Consider the following 18,169-nt stretch of genomic DNA (forward strand, 5'->3'; position numbering starts at 1 on the left):
TGAAGAAAGGGGTAAAAAGGTGGTAAAATTTGCAGAGGATAGACCAAAGATAAGACCAAAGCAGACTGTGAAGAGCTTCAAAAAGATCTCACCAAACTAAGTGATTGGGCAACAAAATGGCAAATGAAATGTAATGTGGATAAATGTAAAGTAATGCACATTGGGAAAAATAACCCCAACTAGACATACACTAGAGAGATCCTGGAGTCGTGGAGAGTTCTCTGAAAACATCCACGCAGTGTGCAGCAGCCGTCAAAAAAGCAAACTGTTAGAAATCGTTAAAGGGAGAGAGAATAAGACTGAAAATATCTTATTGCCTCTACATAAAACCATGGCACACCCACAGCTTGAATGCTGCATATAGATGTAATCACCTCATATCAAAAAAGATATTTTGGCATTGGAAAAGGTTCAGAAAAGGGCAACAAAAATTGTTAGGGGTTCGGAACAGGTCCCATATGAAGAGAGATTAAAAAGACTTGGACTTTTCAGCTTAGAAAAAAGGAAACTAAAGGGAGATATGATAGAGGACTCTAAAATTATGACTGGTCTGGAAACAGTGAATAAGGAAAAGTTACAGGGGTCACCAAATGAAATGAATAGGTAGCAGGTTTAAAACAAACGGAAGTTTTTCTTTATGAAGTGCAGAGTCAGCCTGTGGAACTCCTTGCCAGAGGATGTGGTGAAGACTGGAACTTAACAGGGTTCAAAAAGGAGCTAGATAAATTCATGGCGGTGAGGTCCATCAATGGCTAGTAGCCAGGATGGGTAGGAATGGTAGCTTCTGTTTTGTCTAGAAATGGATGATAGTAGAGGGATCATGTGATGGTTACCTGTTGTTTACTCCCTCTGGGGCATCTGGTTTTGGCTATTGTTGGCAGACAGGATACTGGACTAGATGGATCTTTGGTCTGACCCAGTCTGGCCGTTGTTATGTTTTTGGCCCTGCACTACAGAAAATATGTGGAATGCATTGGAGAGAGGGCAAGGGAAGTGATGAGGGGGCTGGGGCACATGACCTACAAGAAGAGACGGGATTTCGCCTGCAGAAGAGATGAGTGAGGAGGGATTTGATAGCAGCTTTCAACTCCCTGAAAGGGGGGTGGGAGTCCTCAGAGGCTGGAGAGAGGCTGTTCTCAGTGGGGACAGATGGCAGAACGAGGAGCTCAGGTCACAGTGGGGGAGGTCTAGGTTGGAGATTAGGAAAAACTATTTCCCTAGGAGGGTGGGGAAGCACTGGGATGTGTTCCCTGGTGAGGGGGTGGAATCTCCATCCCTAGAAGTTTCTAAGTCCCAGCTTGACAAAGCCCTGGCTGGGATGGTTGAGTTGGGTTGGTCCTGCTTTGGGCAGGAGGCTGGACTTGATGCCTTGAGGTCTCTTGCTGCTGCCTTCAATTCCTCCATGGGCACTGCCTCAGTCCTGGCAGCTTGGTGGCTGTGGGGGAAGGGTTGGGTGGCACCTGTTGGTGCCTGCCCTCCCTCCCAGGCAAAGCTGGCCATACACTGTCCTGGCTGGGACATGGGAGCAGGGCAGCCAGTAACCCCCTTCCTCTGTCCACAGTCCAGAAATGGATGAGACGGGACACCCCTCTGCCTCTGGCAGGTGGCCTACACTGCCCGCTTGCCTGGTGGCCTGGCCGTTGCAGCGTGCTAGCGTGGAGTTATGGATGCTTTTCTCCGAGCAGCTGTTCGCTTGTCGCCACGCCGAGCACGAGTGGGAACTGGCAAGCCATTGTGTGTGGGTGTGGGGGGGGGGGGGGGAACATCCTTCTAGATCCCTGTACCTCTGGACTGGTACAGGCCTCACCAGGGGCAGTCTGGGTAGGAGGTCCAGCGGAACCTGTGTTTTACTGCAGGGCTGGGCAGCAAGGCCAGCTGAACTCCAGCACCATGACCTTGCTGCAGGGGGAAGAGGCAAGTGCTTGGAGGGACTGGCGTCCAGTGCAGCTGGCAGCGACACCCTGGCCAGCCCTTACAGGACTCAGCTCCAGGATCCTGGGAGCGCCTTGCCCTACAGCAGGAAGTGAGGCACTTGCCTGGTGGCCACCGTGAGTGTAAACCTGGGTCACTGCCACAAGGGGCTGAAGACTGAACTGCGAGGAGCTGGCAAGTTGTGGGGAAGGAGGGACAGCACCTGCCTCTAGAGCGGAGCTTTCACAGCTTGGCTCGGGGTGGGGACCCTTGTGGAGGAATTCCCGGCTCCCAGGGCCCAGAGGCCCACACTGCATCAAGCAGGAAGGGCTGGGGGCCTGACCTTTGGTTCTGAGCAGGGGGGGGGGGGGGGAGAGAAGCAGAGGGGAGACGACCCTGCTGTGACAGACGCTCACTGGCCCCAGCCCCGGGGTTCTCCACACCACAAGGTTTGGACTTTCCTCACACCCTTGGATCAGCTGGGTGCTCGCTGCGCTGGGGCAAGCGGGGTGCGGCCGGCTTGGGCCTCGGGCTGTGCAGGCTGGAGAACCGGGCGCCCCTGCTGCGAGGGGCAGAAAGGTGGGTCTGTGCCCCGGGGGGCTCCTTTGCCTGCAGCAGAGCAGGCAGCCCGAGGTGTTGCCTGGCCCCCCCGGGGGCTGTTTCCCCACAGCCTGCAGGCCGGTTTGGACTCCTGCTGTGCGACCCCCCAGCCGCGTGGGAGGGGGCTGCCCTGCGGAACGGGCTGCCAGGGAGCGGGGTTACCCCGACAGCAGCGCGGCTGCAGCTTTGCCGGCGACTGGAGCTGCCGCCCCGGGCGGGGCCCGCTTGCCAATGGGAGCCGGGCGTGTGGGCCGGGAGGCGGGCCCCGCCGGCCCGGCTGAAAGGGGAGCGGGCGGCCCCGGCCCGCAGCTGCCGCCTGGCTGCGCCCCGCTCCTCACCTGCCCCGGCCGGCCCGAGGGAAGGGCCGCCGGGACCCCGCCAGCGCCGCGGCCCTTTGGAGACGCGCAGGTGGGTGAGCGGCGCTGCGCGCTGGGCCGGACCCCCCTGGGGGGCGCAAACGGGCGAGCGCCTTGGCCCCAGCCCGGACCCTCCCCGGCCGCAGCGCGGCGCCCAGCCCGGACCCTCCCCGGCCGCAGCGCGGCGCCCAGCCCGGACCCTCCCCGGCCGCAGCGCGGCGCCCAGCCCGGACCCCTCCCCGGCCGCAGCGCGGCGCCCAGCCCGGACCCTCCCCGGCCGCATCAAGGCGCCCAGCCCGGACCCTCCCCGGCCGCATCAAGGCGCCCAGCCCGGACCCTCCCCGGCCGCAGCGCGGCGCCCAGCCCGGACCCTCCCCGGCCGCATCAAGGCGCCCAGCCCGGACCCTCCCCGGCCGCATCAAGGCGCCCAGCCCGGACCCTCCCCGGCCGCAGCGCGGTGCCCAGCCCGGACCCTCCCCGGCCGCAGCGCGGTGCCCAGCCCGGACCCTCCCCGGCCGCAGCGAGGCGCCCAGCCCGGACCCTCCCCGGCCGCAGCGCGGTGCCCAGCCCGGACCCTCCCCGGCCGCAGCGAGGCGCCCAGCCCGGACCCTCCCCGGCCGCATCAAGGCGCCCAGCCCGGACCCTCCCCGGCCGCGTCGCGGTGCCCAGCCCGGACCCTCCCCGGCCGCAGCGCGGTGCCCAGCCCGGACCCTCCCCGGCCGCAGCGCGGTGCCCAGCCCGGACCCTCCCCGGCCGCAGCAAGGCGCCCAGCCCGGACCCTCCCCGGCCGCAGCGCGGTGCCCAGCCCGGACCCCTCCCCGCCCGTCGCGGCGCCCAGCCCGGACCCTCCCCGGCCGCGGGGAGCGCTGCAGGGGACACACGTGCGCGCTGGCCCGTCGAGTAACGCGGCCGGCGGCGCCCCCTGGCTGGGCAGCGCTGTCCGGCTGCCAGGGCCCGCCCCGTCCGCGCTCCCCTTTGCTGGGGGCGGGCGAGCTGCGCTCTCGCGGCGCTGCGGGGAACCAGCCCGGTCTGCGGCTAGTCCTGTTCTGCAAGCCTGGCCCTGGAATGTCGCCCCGCTGCTGCCGAGGGGCCGGGGCAGCGCCCTCCTCCCAGCGCGCAGAAGGGGATTCTGTCCTTTATTTCTATCTGCACGTGTCCCCAGGCGGCCTCTGCCTGCACGGGGGGCTGGGGTAAAGCTGGGCACCTCCCCACAGATGACTGGGGTGAGCTTGGTGCAGTTGTCCCTGGGCCAGTGTTTCTGCAGCCTTGTGAGAGTCTCAGATTGGCCCCTCGCGATTATCCCCAACTTCTTCAATGCACAATTCTCCATGTGAAGTGCCAGGTTTCTAATCAGGCACATGACTGGGAACGCTCTGGCCCTTGGTTATCTCAACCTCAATAGGTACAGGAGCGGGGTGTGGTGTAGGAACCTAGTCCTAGATGGCTAGGCTAGGCAGCCTGGTTTCTTTTCTGGGAAGATAGATGCCTTGCCTAGCTAGCTCTGTAAACTGTAGTTGTGAATTGTATTCTTAAAATTCACAGATTGAGTAAAACTAAACACCCTAACACGTGAATGTCACAATCGGCCTCGCCTGTGACAAATATTCATGCACTAAATTTAACTTTTTGTAAAAAAGTAGTCAGAAAAATACTGTTAAAATTCCGACTGACACTCTGCTAGGCCCTGATCCTGCGAAACTTTGTCTGGGAATAGTCTCGTCAATGTCAGTGGACCTAAACTCCTACATGAGAATTTTATAGGAGCCAGGCCTTAAAATGTGAACAGCTATTCACACACTTTCTTCTTCTGTAATTGACTCAGCTCTACTAAATAGGATTAGGTCTTTATCTTCCATAGGGTACCTCCAGGGACAGTGGCTCCCTATTCCGTCCCTTTCTCCTTCCCGTTGGCTGATTAGCTCAGCAGTCTTGAATAGGTCTTTCTGAGACCCAGAATCAACAGCTTAACTAACATTCAGCTATACCTCCTGCTGCCCCAGTGTTGTAACTCTGTCCAGAGCAATCCAGCTTGTCTGGCAAGTGAAATGCTTTATAAATCCCCAGTGCGTCCTACTTGCGGTTTCACAACCTGGTCAGGTGTTTAATGACTTTTTTCCGAACACACTGTGTTACTGCAGAGAGGAGCTGTAATTACGGGGCAGTAATTAATAGGGTAGCTTCTTTCCTTTGCTGGAGCTGGGTGCTCCGGGATCTCCTTAGGTCATCGTGAAAGTTATTGTTAGTGATCTGGTAATGTAAGTTCTTGCGCCCTAGCATGCATTTCAGCTATGCATGGCTGAGCTTTCCGAGTTTTCTGTTCACTTGGGTTCTATCGAGGTGTGTTTTCAAGGCTTTTGTCCCTTGTTTCTCTTTTTGTCTCTTGTATCCCAGCTGGTTGGTCATTTAATCCCCTTTCTTCCCAGGCTGCAGCGTGATGGTTGGGGTTATTCCGTGTGACAGGGTGTTAATTTGTGCGTGGCTGCGTAGTGCTGGGAGAGTTGTGTGGGTGGCAAATGAGGGTGTGTGCTGCAGTGTGCGTGTGTGTTTGGAGTTGTCTGCTGGTTGGAGGGGTGTGTGGGTGGCTGTTGATTTGTGTCGAGGGGTTGTGCGGGGAGAATTGATCTGTGTGGATTGCGCTATCCAACGTCCCTCACACAGCCAATGGCCTTTTACCTGCGGCGAGCTTGGCAACTTTTGGCATGTGGCCCATCAGGGTAACCCTCTGGTGGACCACCAGCAGCTGGTTTGCATTGACCATCCGTAGGCCCCGCCCTCTCGCAGGTCCCAGTGGCTTGGTTTGCCCTTCCTGGCCAATGGGAGCTGCGGGGACCATGCTGCCTTGCGCCCCACCAGCGGATTATCCTGTTGGCCACGTGCCAAAGGTTGCTGACCCCAATCTAGGCGCTGGGGCTGCGTGCCACATGCATGCCATTTGCAAAGCAAAAGTAGCCCCGAGTCCGAGACTGCGAAACCCAGCGACGTTCATCCTCTGAATCAGAAGAGCTCTCGGCCCCGCCTGTAGCTGCTTCCCTCCTTTGGTGCTGGTTCTACGGGCGTTTTAGGCTTTTGAACGGCATGAGGAAGGCCCGCCGGCTTGGATCCGAGGCTCGGGGTTCCCCTCCCTCCCAGCATTGGGGACACTGCACCAGCATCGCCCAGACCCTGCACCCTCCTCCTGCCCACACCCCTGCACCGGTAGCCCACTCCTGCACCTACCACCCTCCCAGGCCCCCCAGCTCACTCCTGCACCCCCTCCCACCCACACTTTCCCCCCACACGCACTCAGACTCCGTACCCCATGCCTGCTTCCCAGCAGCCCCTTCCCACACACTGAACCTCTCATTTTTGGCCCCACCCCAGAACCTAGGGAGGCCCACAATCTATTAGGCCAGGCCCCCCAAAGCTCTGGGGCGGAGTGTCTTTCTGCTTCTGAGTCGGGGGCCGCCTCAGTGAGCTGTTTTGTTTTGACTTTGCTTCCCATTTTTGCGTGGTCCCCCACCTGATTTTTCTGAGGGCCAGCAGCCCCCAACCCAGAAAAGATTCCCCGCCCCTGCTTTGGAAGACCCTCAGAGTGACCTTCCTGGGATGTTGTATCGATTCTCTCCACTGCTTCACGCGGTTCCCTGTTCTGCCTGGGGAAATGACTGTTTCTGTGAGTGTGGCGTTCAAATCTCTCCCCCCGCTGCCAGGATGAATCTCGCCTTGCTGGAGTTCTTTGTAGAGCATGCTACGGGAGCGTGGCTTCGCGTTTCTCCTAGGAATCTCGTAAAGATAGTGCCACTGATGGGGCGACTAAGCCGGCCTTGTAAAACGATGGCCCGCAACCACGGCCGCGAAAGTCCAGAGAAATATAAACCCCCGTTCGTTCCCAAAGTGGCCGGGTTAGATTTTCCCGCCGGAGAACGAGTTGGAAGCGGTCATTTGTCTCGAAGGCTTTTTGCGAAAGTTTCCTCTTGGTTCCAGAAGCACCGGTGGGAAGTGAAAAATGCGCCTTTTGCCCTGTTTAGGCAAGAGACTTACCCGCATTGCTTCAGCTTCTGCAAACCCGCGGCAGCTGCCCTTGTGACTTTCTCAAGGCCCAGTCACCGAACCTTTGATTAGCAAGCTGCTGGAAGCGGCTGCAGTTGCTCTTTCTGGCTCCAACTAGAGGGAAGCAGCAAACACTGATTCCCCACTCAGGTAAGAGCCTCTGGCACCCAGGAGTCCTCCCTCCTCCTGGCTCCAGGTGAGCCACAGCTGGGCTGCGGCATTCAGATGCTGGGCTGCTTAAATAAGGAAACCAACAGGAGAAATCTCATTCCTGCTCTGGAGAAGAGTTGGTGCGAGAGCAGCCTGCGGCCGAGAGAAATTCTTCCCGACTTTCCATCCGCACGGACCTCAGCCGGGATTCCTGGTGCGGAGGAACTAGACATTAAGGTGGGTGGGGGGCGGGTTTTGCAAGGAGCAGGAAAGGGCTTGAATCTACATCTGGCAAGGGAAATCTGCGTCTGGGTGTTGGAGTCAATAAACCTCAGAGCGAGCGTCTCTGGAATTCTTCCTTTTGGCCGAGGAGAACTAGCATGGGGAGGGGCGCTTCCTCCCACAGAACCTGGAGGAGACGGGAGCAGGGAATCTTCTAAGGGCTCTCCTCCCAGCCAAGAGTCAGAAACATGAACCGAGCCAACAGCTTTCATGCCAACAAAGCAAGCTGACTGCCAGGGCCCTGCCCATCGCTTGGTAAGAACTGGCTTGGCAAAATCTTCAACTTTCCTACAGGCTGTGCAAAGACACAGGGAAGCCAGAACCTGCTTGGAACCAGAAGGAAAACCCTTGTTCTGTATCCAAAGTCTAAAGGAGCCTTATTTTGCTTTGTAGTTTGCTTAGGTTCTTGGAGAGGCTGCACTTTAAAAGGCTTAGTAAATCGAGGCAGAGCCAAATAGGTTCCCAGTTTGAACATCGTTCTGGGATGTATCAGCAGGAGCGTGGAGAGACACGAGAAGTAATTCTTCCATCCGTTCTGCGCCGATAAGGCCTCAGCTGGAGTTCTGTGGTCAGTTGTGGGTACTGCATTTTGGGAAAGATGTGGGCAAACAGGAGAAAGTTCGGAGGAGAGCAGTAAAAATGAGGAAAGGTCTCGGAAACCGAACCTGTGAGGGAAGACTGAAAAAACGGGGCTTGTTAAGTCTGGGGAGGAGAAGGGATGCGGGGGAAAGTACATAAACGGCTGTTAGAGAGAGGAGAGAGAAAGTTGCTCTTATCCACTGAGGACTGGACAAGAAGCAACGGGCTTAAATAGCAGCGAGGGAGGTTTAGGTTGGATGTTAGGAAAAGCTTCCTAATTACCAGGGTGGTGAAGCACTGGAATAAATTACCTAGGGAGGTTGTGGAACCTCCATCTCCGGAGATATTTAAGAGCAGGTTGGACAGACACCTGTCAGGGAAAGTCTAGAGCAGTGTTTCTCAACCTTTTTTTTTAAATAAAGTACCCCTTTAAAAACAAGCTATAAGTGCCCTCAGTACCTACAGTTTTCAGACACACTTTTTTTTTTCTACCATTGCAACTCATTTGTTGAAACAACTTAATCGTAGCCAGGCGGGTGATGAAATTTTTGGGTGTAAAAAGTACAAAAATAATAAAGCGCTGTAACATGTAAAACAAAAATTCAGTTTTCAGAATTCTTAGCCCTGCCTCAGTAGGGAACCTGCTCCGCGTGACCTGCTAGGGTCCCGTCCTACGATTCTATGGACTTCCTGGTGGGGGGAGTGTCAAGTGCAGTAGCATCCCCTGGTCTAGGTTCCCTTCTTCCTTTAAATGTTGTAGCTGGTCAAGCTAGCGCAGTATTGGGCTGACACAGGAGGGCCCAGCCCCCTTCTGCAGACACGCTGCCCGCCGCCCGTTTCTGCATGGATCCGGATTCGTTGATTAGACGTGTCCTGTGCAGACCAGCACCAGGCCAGAGATGTAGCGAGTACAAAGGGGAGTAAAGACGCAAACCAAACCTCCTGGTCGTCGTTTGCAACTTCCAATACAGATCTGACGTCTGGGCAGCCTCTCCTGCTGCCTTCCTCCTTGACGCCGCCGGCCTTCGCCTTCTGATCTCTGCCCTGTGTGCGCTGTCGGGTCTGAACCTGATGGTCAAACCCCTTCGTACCAGGCCAGCGCCAGGAGACGCTCCCGGTCAGGATGGGAAAATACCAGGGATGGGCGAGACGGGAGCAGCCAGTGGGAATCTCGCTGGCGTCCCATGTACACCAAGGCGTGGTCCTGCGGTGGTCAGCGCCCGGGAAGGAACACAGGCGGCTGGACAGGCAGGGACCGTGTCCGAGACTCGGGTCAGAAGGGACCCAGCTGGTTGGCTCGCCTGGCGTGTGGGCACCGTAGGCCAAGAATGGGCCCCAGACCCCGAGTGGGGTCCCTGACCGCAATGCTCGTCGCTGCTACCTCCCCGCCAGCCTGCGCGGAGCGTGGCGGGGGGCAGTTTCCTGCGTGATTTGGTTTCGTTCCCTTGGAAGCCGCCTCCTTCCCCCGGCCTTCCCCGTCGGGCCGCACCGGCCAGGGCGGCGGGTCGGGCCCCCACCGGGTGAGCTGCTGTCTGCTATTGCACCCGCCTCCGCGGGGGAGGGCGGCTGGTCGGGGGCCGTGGCGCCCCTGGAGTGCGCTGCGGGGGCTGCGGCGCAGCGGGCTGCCCCTAGGGGGCGGGCTGCGGCTCTACCAGACGTCCCTGCCGGCGGCAGGCTGGGTCCAGGCCGGAGCGGAGTGAATCCGGATTAGCAGAGCCAGCTACGGGCCCCGCTGCGGCCTCTCCGGGGCCAGCTAGAGCGTGGGGGTGTGCGGGGGGGGCAGGGGGGTGCTTGGGCCGGGTCTGGGGAGTCCTGGGCCTGGAGGGAAAACAGGGGGGGTGTGGGGCGGAGACAGCTGGAGAAGGGGCGGGGCTCTTTCCCCAGACCCCTCCCCTCCGGATCCCCTCCCCGGCTCTGACGGGGTCCGGTCTGGCCGCCCAGCCCGGGATGGCGGGGATGCTGCAGCCACGCCTGGGGGGGAGCGGTTCCATCGCGGCCGGGAGCCTGGCCTCAAACCGGCCTCTGGCCCTAACCCGGGTCCCTGGCCGGGGGGGGCCGTCCTCTGCGTGGGGAGCGGGGCTGTGGCGGGGTTTGGGGGAGGGCGGAGGAGCGTCAAGCTGGCAGGACTCGGGAGGCTCCCCCCAGGCCTCGCTGGGTGAGGGGGGCGATGGCTGAGCCGCTGGCTGTGGGGACCTGTGGCGAGGCAGGACCCCCCACGGGGGGGACGTGGGCACAGCAGAGCCCGGCTCAGCGACGGCCCCTCCGCGGGCGTTGACGTGTATCTTTGGGGGCGCCCGAGGCGGCTCGTCCCCGCCTCGCAGCCATGTCGGGAGAGCCGGCGGCCCCAGGACTGTTGGCCTGTCTATGGCGGGTGCCTGGTTTGAATGGCAGCTCCCCACCTGCTACGCCCCCTTGGCCTGTTATCTGCCTGCGCCTCGGGACACCCAGCCTCCCTGCGCGCTCGCCAGCCCTTCCACCGCGCGGCCGTACCCGCCCCCCCAGACTCTGCCCGGAAGACACCCCCAGCGCTTACAGGTCCTTCTCCTTCTTCCCGTGCGAGCTGGGAGGGGCCGGGCCCCTGACCCCTTCCCGGTGTTCTGTGGGGGAGTCGGGGCAGAGGGCGGGGCTGGCTCCGTTTGCGGGGGAGGTGATGCTACACGGGAACGTTGCTGACTCTCGGTCGTTCTCCCTCCTGCAGCGCTGCCCACGGGTCTGCAGCCGGCCCTGCCGGAGAGGAGGACCCCCCCGCTGTTCGATAACGTGCAGGTGAGTGGGGAGGAGGTTGGGGGTGGGGGTCTCCTCTCAGTCCCTGGCCCAGCTCCACGGGGCAGCCCGTCCTCAGCCTTTTCCACGGGCCTGTCCACGCGCCCCGCTAGCCTCTTCGCCTTCCGGCTGGGGGGCTGGCGCGAGCCCCCCTCCTGCAACGGCTCCACGCCCGTCCGCATCCTCTTCCTTCCCCTCCTCCACGCAAGCATTTAATTTTCCCCAGTGTGATTTGCCCTCCCTCCTTCCCCGTCACTTGCGTCTGTGGCCTGGTTCCCTGATTCCCGGTGCTGCTGTGGCTCTCCGAAGCCTGAGCCCTATTAAACGTGACGTTGTTGGTGGAGAGTCTCCATCAGTAGGTGGAGGCACCTTCTCCCCGCCCCCGAGACAGTCTGGGACCTGCCGTGGGCCGGTCGGTAACTGCCCGTATCTCTCCCGGCAGCCATGGCGATGAGGCTGCTGCCGTGCGCCGTGGCGGTCCTCCTCCTGGCGGCCGCCCTGCGTCTGGACAGCTGCCACGGCGCCAAGGTGCTGGTGATGCCCACCATCGTCTTCGACAGCCACCTGCGGGTGTTCGTGCGGGTGGCGGAAGCGCTGAACGACCGGGGTCACGAGGCTGTGCTGCTCCTGCACGAGGGCCGGGAATCCGAGCCCGTCCCGCCAGGCCTGCGCGTGCAAACATACAAGGGGATCTTCAGCACGGAGAGCGCAGACGCCTGGGTGCAGGAGAAGATCCGGGGAGTCTTCCAGGGGAAGAAGACCTCCCTGGAGATCTTCTCCTTCCTGGAGAAGTACTTGGAAAACTGCGACCTGGTGCTGGGGGACACAGCCCTCCTGCAGCGGCTCTGGGGGGAAGGCTTTGACTTGTTCGTGGTAGACCCCAACGAGATGTGTGGCTTCATCCTGGCCCACCTCCTTGGCGTCAAGTACGCCGTGATCTCCACCGGCTTCTGGTACCCGGCCGAGATCGGCGCCACGGCGCCGGTGGCCTATGTCCCGGAGTTCAACTCCCTGATGACGGACAGGATGGGGCTGACGGGCCGGGCGTGGAATCTCCTGGTCTACGTGATCACCCGCATGGCTACCAAGCTGCTCATCCTGCCCAAGTTCGACCACCTCATGGAGAAACACGGGGTGGAGCCGCGCACGTCCATGCTGGAGCTCGTCCACGGGACCAGCCTCTTCTTCCTGTGCAACGACGTGGTGCTGGACTTTCCTCGGCCCACGCTGCCCCACGTCGTTTTCACCGGCGGCATCCTCGCGGAGCCCGAGAAGCCCCTTCCCGCGGTGAGTCCAGGCTGCTGGCTCGGGCGCTCGGAGGTTAAGGGCTCTGCTCCCAGCCAGGACGGCTCCTGCCTGCGATCAGAGATGGGTCCAGGGATCCTCTTCCCAGGAGGAACCCGACTGGCACTACGGAGCCTCACAGCCGGCTGGGAAACTTGTACGGCCGCTCTCTGCAGGCCCAAGTGTGTGTACCGGGGGGAGGATGCAGGGTGGGGTCCCCCTCCCTCATCGGGAGCCGGAAGCTCTGTGCTGGCAATGTGGCCCCTAGAACGCCCTGGGAAAAGCCCAGTGTCGGCGTCTCCTCTCTGTTTTCTTCTTGCTCCTCCAGTCTTAGACGCCTCACCAGGTTCCCCCGGCTCCGTAAGGGAGTCTCCTCTGAACACGAGTCCCCGGGCTCCTGCTCGCTCTGATCCCGTGTCGAGTGGGCGCCCTTCACGCCAGCCCTGTCCATGCTGTGAGTAGCTGGGACGCAGGGGCAGACGGTGGCTCGCTGGACGCCTCCCTGCCCTGGTCGCTCCCTCTGCAGCGCCTGGCGCCGGATGGGTGGGTCCTCGGTTTCACTTGTGCTACCCCGGTTCTCTCCCGTGGGGTTCAGGGAGACGACAAGCTGGCCGGGTCCCTGGGCACTGTGTGCCGTGAGGGGGCGGTTCCATGCTCCTGGAAGGGGCGGGGCCTCGGGAGTAAGGGGTGGGGCTAGGGCAGCCAGGCCCCAGTGTGCCCCGGTGCCTCTCGGCCGGCCTTCGGAGCCCCTTAAATTGCCAGGCCCCAGGGCAGTTCCCCCACCCCCAGGGCAGGCCTGCATGGGGTTGGGCAGCCCTGACTCCCTGCAGGTGGAGTAGCGCCCCGGGGCTCTGTCTACACTAGGGCTCCCCCAGCAGGGCCGTTCCCCTCGCGCCTTAGCGCAGGCCTTGTCGGCGTTGCTGTGTGAGGAGGCTGGAGGTGACGTTTTCCAAAGGTGTTTAATGGGGGTTGCCCCCCCCCTTTGAAAGCCTTCCCCTGAGCCCCTCCGTGTCCGAACACACACAGGGACCCGGAGGGGGCCAGGAGGAAGAGAGAAGAGTCGGGGGCAAGCCAGAGCCATCGGGTGAGGGGAAACTAGTTCCATGGGTTTGCTCCGGGAGCCCCGCAGGGAGCCAGCAGGCTGAATTCCCCTTGCCACAGAATCCGAAGGGGAGGTGTGCACATGCACAGCCCTTGGGCAGCCTGGAAGTCCTGCGCCCGGGAGCACTGGGGTGGTTGGTAGGAGGGGCGCTGAGGCCGGAAACCCAGTGTTTGGTGGCTGGTGGTTGCTAGCCAAGCTGGGGGTAAGGCCGCACTGGCCAGGAGACAGACGAGCTTGTGACGGACCGGGCGGGAGCAGTAGCCAAGCCGGGGTACGGCCGCACTGGCCGGGAGACGGACGAGCTTGTGACGGACCGGGCGGGAGCAGTAGCCAAGCCGGGGTACGGCCGCACTGGCCGGGAGACGGACGAGCTTGTGACGGACCGGGCGGGAGCAGTAGCCAAGCCGGGGTACGGCCGCACTGGCCAGGAGACAGACGAGCTTGTGACGGACCGGGCGGGAGCAGTAGCCAAGCCGGGGTACGGCCGCACTGGCCGGGAGACAGACGAGCTTGTGACGGACCGGGCGGGAGCAGTAGCCAAGCTGGGGGTACGGCCGCACTGGCCGGGAGACGGACGAGCTTGTGACGGACCGGGCGGGAGCAGTAGCCAAGCCGGGGTAAGGCCGCACTGGCCAGGAGACAGACGAGCTTGTGACGGACCGGGCGGGAGCAGTAGCCAAGCCGGGGTACGGCCGCACTGGCCAGGAGACGGACGAGCTTGTGACGGACCGGGCGGGAGCAGTAGCCAAGCCGGGGTACGGCCGCACTGGCCAGGAGACGGACGAGCTTGTGACGGACCGGGCGGGAGCAGTAGCCAAGCCGGGGGTACGGCCGCACTGGCCAGGAGACGGACGAGCTTGTGACGGACCGGGCGGGAGCAGTAGCCAAGCCGGGGTACGGCCGCACTGGCCAGGAGACGGACGAGCTTGTGACGGACCGGGCGGGAGCAGTAGCCAAGCCGGGGGTACGGCCGCACTGGCCAGGAGACGGACGAGCTTGTGACGGACCGGGCGGGAGCAGTAGCCAAGCCGGGGTACGGCCGCACTGGCCGGGAGACAGACGAGCTTGTGACGGACCGGGCGGGAGCAGTAGCCAAGCCGGGGTACGGCCGCACTGGCCAGGAGACGGACGAGCTTGTGACGGACCGGGCGGGAGCAGTAGCCAAGCCGGGGTACGGCTGCACTGGCCAGGAGACAGACGAGCTTGTGACGGACCGGGCGGGAGCAGTAGCCAAGCCGGGGGTAAGGCCGCACTGGCCAGGAGACGGACGAGCTTGTGACGGACCGGGCGGGAGCAGTAGCCAAGCCGGGGTACGGCCGCACTGGCCAGGAGACGGACGAGCTTGTGACGGACCGGGCGGGAGCAGTAGCCAAGCCGGGGGTACGGCCGCACTGGCCAGGAGACGGACGAGCTTGTGACGGACCGGGCGGGAGCAGTAGCCAAGCCGGGGTACGGCCGCACTGGCCAGGAGACAGACGAGCTTGTGACGGACCGGGCGGGAGCAGTAGCCAAGCCGGGGGTACGGCCGCACTGGCCAGGAGACGGACGAGCTTGTGACGGACCGGGCGGGAGCAGTAGCCAAGCCGGGGGTACGGCCGCACTGGCCAGGAGACGGACGAGCTTGTGACGGACCGGGCGGGAGCAGTAGCCAAGCCGGGGGTAAGGCCGCACTGGCCAGGAGACGGACGAGCTTGTGACGGACCGGGCGGGAGCAGTAGCCTCCCCAGGAATTGAAATTAGGGGCGTGTTTGAATTTACAAGGGGGGTGTCAGGGCCGATGAGGGGTGACACTGTGGGGGTGAAGGTGGGCTGTATGGCACCATAGTTCACAAAACTGGGGGGGGTTGGAGAAATTCGGGGGGTATACGCCCCCATGGAGGGGGTGTAGGGAAATCCCTGGGAGGAAGGACGGTCAGTTAGCCAGAAGTAGCCCTGCAGGATGGGCCCCTCGGATGGAGAAAATCCCAATGCGGCTGGGATTTGTCCTGGGCTGCCTCTAGGCCCTGCCTCCGGGGCTTGCTTCACATCTGCGTCTGGCTCCGGCGTCCTTTGTGGGGCCCAGTTCTCCTCCCGGGCCTGCCGGCTTCCTAGGAAAGGCCACGTCTTCGTTCCTGGCCAGGCCCGGGCCTTCCCCCCCCCCCGGCTAGCGGCCCCAGGCTCTGCTCCCGCCGCTCAGAGCGGCCTTGTGGAACGGGCTCTCTTGGCCGCTCCCGGCACCCGCGGGGGGGCTGACCAGCGTCCAGGTCACGTGGCTGCTGCCTGGCAGAGCGCTGAGCCGAAAGCACCGCCGCAGTGAAGCCCCCTGGTGTGGGGCTCGGTGGGGAAGGGGATCGTCCCAGGCCACAGGGCTCCCCATGGGGCTCGGGGAAAGCGGAAGCTCTGCCAGCGCCGAGGGGCGAGGCTGTGGGGCCCAGCTGTGTGCGCTCGCTTGCAGGGCCTGCGCCTCTGGGTGGAAGCGGCCGATGCCGGCGTCGTCGTGGTCTCCTTCGGCATTGGGATCCGCGCGCTCCCGGGCGACTTGGTGGAGAAGATGGCCGGGGCGTTCGCGCGCCTGCCACAGAGGGTCGTGTGGAGGTGAGGGGCGGTCGGTCTCTCCGGAGCGGCTCCTGGGGGGAGCTGGGTTCCCAGGCAAGGTTCCAGCGCAGCCCGGTTCCCCTCGGCTTCCCGTCTCTGTCTTTTCTGCCAGGTACTTTGGCCAGAAGCCGCCTAACCTGGGTGAGAACACGCTCATGTTGGAGTGGCTGCCCCAGAACGACCTGCTGGGTAAGACGACGACCTGTCATTCAGGGGGTTGCGCACAGTCGGAGCAAAGGCAACGCCACTGCCGTGTGCGTCTGGGCCCGTCGCCCCGGGCGACCGCCGCCTGGCCTGGTGAAACGTCCCCTGCTCCGTCGGGCGCTGGCCTGCACACCCGCGTGGCAGGAGACCTGGGGCCTGCGAGGACCCCGGGCCCTGGGCAGCCAGCGTCTGTATGGAGAAGGCCTGGCAAACTGGAGCGTCACCTTCCCGTCTGCCTCCGCAGGTCACCCCAACGTGAAAGCCTTCGTCAGCCACTGTGGGATGAACGGCATCTTCGAGGCCATCTACCACGGCGTGCCGGTGGTGGGCTTCCCCTTCTACGGGGACCAGTTCGACATCATGACGAGAGTCCAGGCCAAGGGCATGGGGATCCTCATGGACTGGAGCCGAGTGAGCGAAGAGGCCCTGTACCAAGCGGTGGTCACCATCCTCGCCGAGCCCAGGTGAGCTGCCAGCATGCCGGCGTGGGGGGCTGCCGCACAGCTGGCTGCGCCCCCTATGGGGAGCCCGTCCCAGTCGGCTCGGACGGAGGGTCTGCCGGGGCGGCGCTCGCTTGGCTGGACGTGCCAGTGGCCTCTGGTTTTCCGACTGAGTCCCCAGAGCCGCCCGCGTGCGCAGGGAAGGGGACACGAAGCTGGTTTTGTTTGGGTTTCGTTAACAGCAAAATTCCCTTGGCGCTGTGCAACCTCCCCTCTCCATAGCAGCGTGTGCTGGGGGCTGGCGAGACCCGCTGTGCCCTCCCCTGGCCGCCTGCTTGGCCTTGTCCAGACTCCCTCTGTGGGGGGAGGGATCGCTCAGTGGTTTGAGCGTTGGCCTGCTAAACCCAGGGTTGGCAGTTCAATCCCTGAGGAAGCAATGTAGGGATCTGAGGTAAATCTGTCAGGGATGGGGCCTGGTCCTGCCGTGAGGGCCGGGGACTGGACTCGACCTCTCAAAGTCCCCTCCAGCCCTATGGGAGGGTGGAGGGTTAAATAGGAAGCCCCACGCTGGGGGGCCCACACGTACTGGGGATGAGTCGCTGTCTGTTTTCAAGGCCCCTGGGCTAGCAGGTGACTTCTGGGCGGCGCCGGCGAGACGCTCGAAGGGGGCCTGGCGGGAACCTGCATTAGAAGCACTTCCCCGGGCCCGTCCCTCAAGGGACTAAGCGCTCTCAGCGCCAGTGACGCCCTGGGGCTTGGCGCTGTGCAGGGTCGGACCCAGAGTCAGAAAAGCATCTGGCGCTAGGTTTGTTATGGGGCCACCTAGGTGCTCCCCCCCCCCCGGATGTGAGAATCCAGCCACGTCTGATGGTGAGGCCTGGTGGAAAGATTCGGTCTCTGGAATGGCGCCGACGGTGCTTGGGGGATGTAGGAGACGGCTCCGGAGAAATGCCTGGTTCCTGGCCGGCTTTGGGCCCAGCAGGAGTTGGAAGGGGCCCCGGGAAGAGGCTGTGGAACGACGTGTCACTCCGGCTAATTTGCTTTTCTGCGTCCCCTCCTGCAGCTACGAGAGAGCAGCCAAGCAGATCTCGGCTCTGCACCGCGACACGCCCATGCCCGCGCTGAACCGCACGGTGTACTGGCTGGAATACGTCCTGCGCCACGACGGGGCGCCGTACCTCCGCCCGGCCGTCTACGACCTCGCCTTCCACGAGTACTTCTGCCTGGACATCCTGGCGCTCTTCCTGCTCGGCCTGGCCGCCGCCGCCTACGCCCTGGCCAGGGCCGCCGGCTGGTGCTGGGGGAAGAGGGCCGGCCCCGTGCATCGGAGCAGCCGCTGTGTGAACGGCCACGTGCCGGAGGGGAAGAAGGAGCAGTAGCAGCGCTGTGCTCGGGGCGCATCCCCCCTCCAGCAAAACAGACTCCAGGGGACCCCCGCGCCGGCCCGGCACACACAGCCCCCCGCGTGGCCCTCGGCCTGGTGCTGCTCCGTGGCGAGGGGACAGGCCCGGGCGGGGCCGTGGCTCCAGGCGGGGGTACAGGCATTTGGCCAGGACCACGGGGCACGAGTAGGGAGGGTTCTGGAGAGGAACGTGGGCTCGTTCCCGTGTGTTTGTTTTTCTGCACGTTGGTTTAGATACCGGTGTTACCCTTCTGGCTTGCTGGGGTCAGGCCTGGGGCCGTCCCCGTGTCTCCGCCATGGCGCTCAGGACTCCTTTGGGCGCAGCCGGCTCGGAGCTGTGAAGGGGGTGGGGGAGGGCACCCAACAGGTGCTTTAAAAATCGGGCTTAGTTTGAAACTTCTCGGGCAGGCGTTCTAGCTGCTTCCCTGGGGCCCGGCGCGCTCGGCAGGCGCCGTGCTAACGTGTTTTGGAATAAACTCTCCTCTTGCCTCCA

General features: G+C 62.7%; 1 protein-coding gene across 1 annotated transcript; it reads left to right on the plus strand.

Annotated features, from left to right (window-relative positions):
- Nucleotides 1–2,765: 2,765 nt before the first annotated feature.
- Nucleotides 2,766–18,169, plus strand: LOC102462979 (2-hydroxyacylsphingosine 1-beta-galactosyltransferase-like). Its single transcript, XM_075934545.1, has 7 exons — nt 2,766–2,919; nt 10,606–10,673; nt 11,113–11,957; nt 15,491–15,630; nt 15,743–15,819; nt 16,079–16,298; nt 17,338–18,169. Exons 3-7 carry the CDS (start codon nt 11,115–11,117, stop codon nt 17,651–17,653), a joined length of 1,596 nt encoding a protein of 531 aa, XP_075790660.1. The 5' UTR covers nt 2,766–2,919; nt 10,606–10,673; nt 11,113–11,114; the 3' UTR covers nt 17,654–18,169.

The sequence above is a fragment of the Pelodiscus sinensis genome, chromosome 8, assembly GCF_049634645.1.
Source record: "Pelodiscus sinensis isolate JC-2024 chromosome 8, ASM4963464v1, whole genome shotgun sequence".
NCBI classification, from domain to species: Eukaryota; Metazoa; Chordata; order Testudines; family Trionychidae; genus Pelodiscus; species Pelodiscus sinensis.

What these genes read in the sequence shown, in the direction of transcription:
- LOC102462979 (XM_075934545.1), top strand. Translation starts at nt 11,115, where the DNA reads ATGGCGATGAGGCTGCTGCCGTGCGCCGTGGCGGTCCTCCTCCTGGCG. An exon ending in CCGAGAAGCCCCTTCCCGCG is followed by an intron (nt 11,958 to 15,490) that starts GTGAGTCCAGGC and finishes GCTCGCTTGCAG; the next exon opens with GGCCTGCGCCTCTGGGTGGA. An exon ending in GCCCCAGAACGACCTGCTGG is followed by an intron (nt 15,820 to 16,078) that starts GTAAGACGACGA and finishes CTGCCTCCGCAG; the next exon opens with GTCACCCCAACGTGAAAGCC.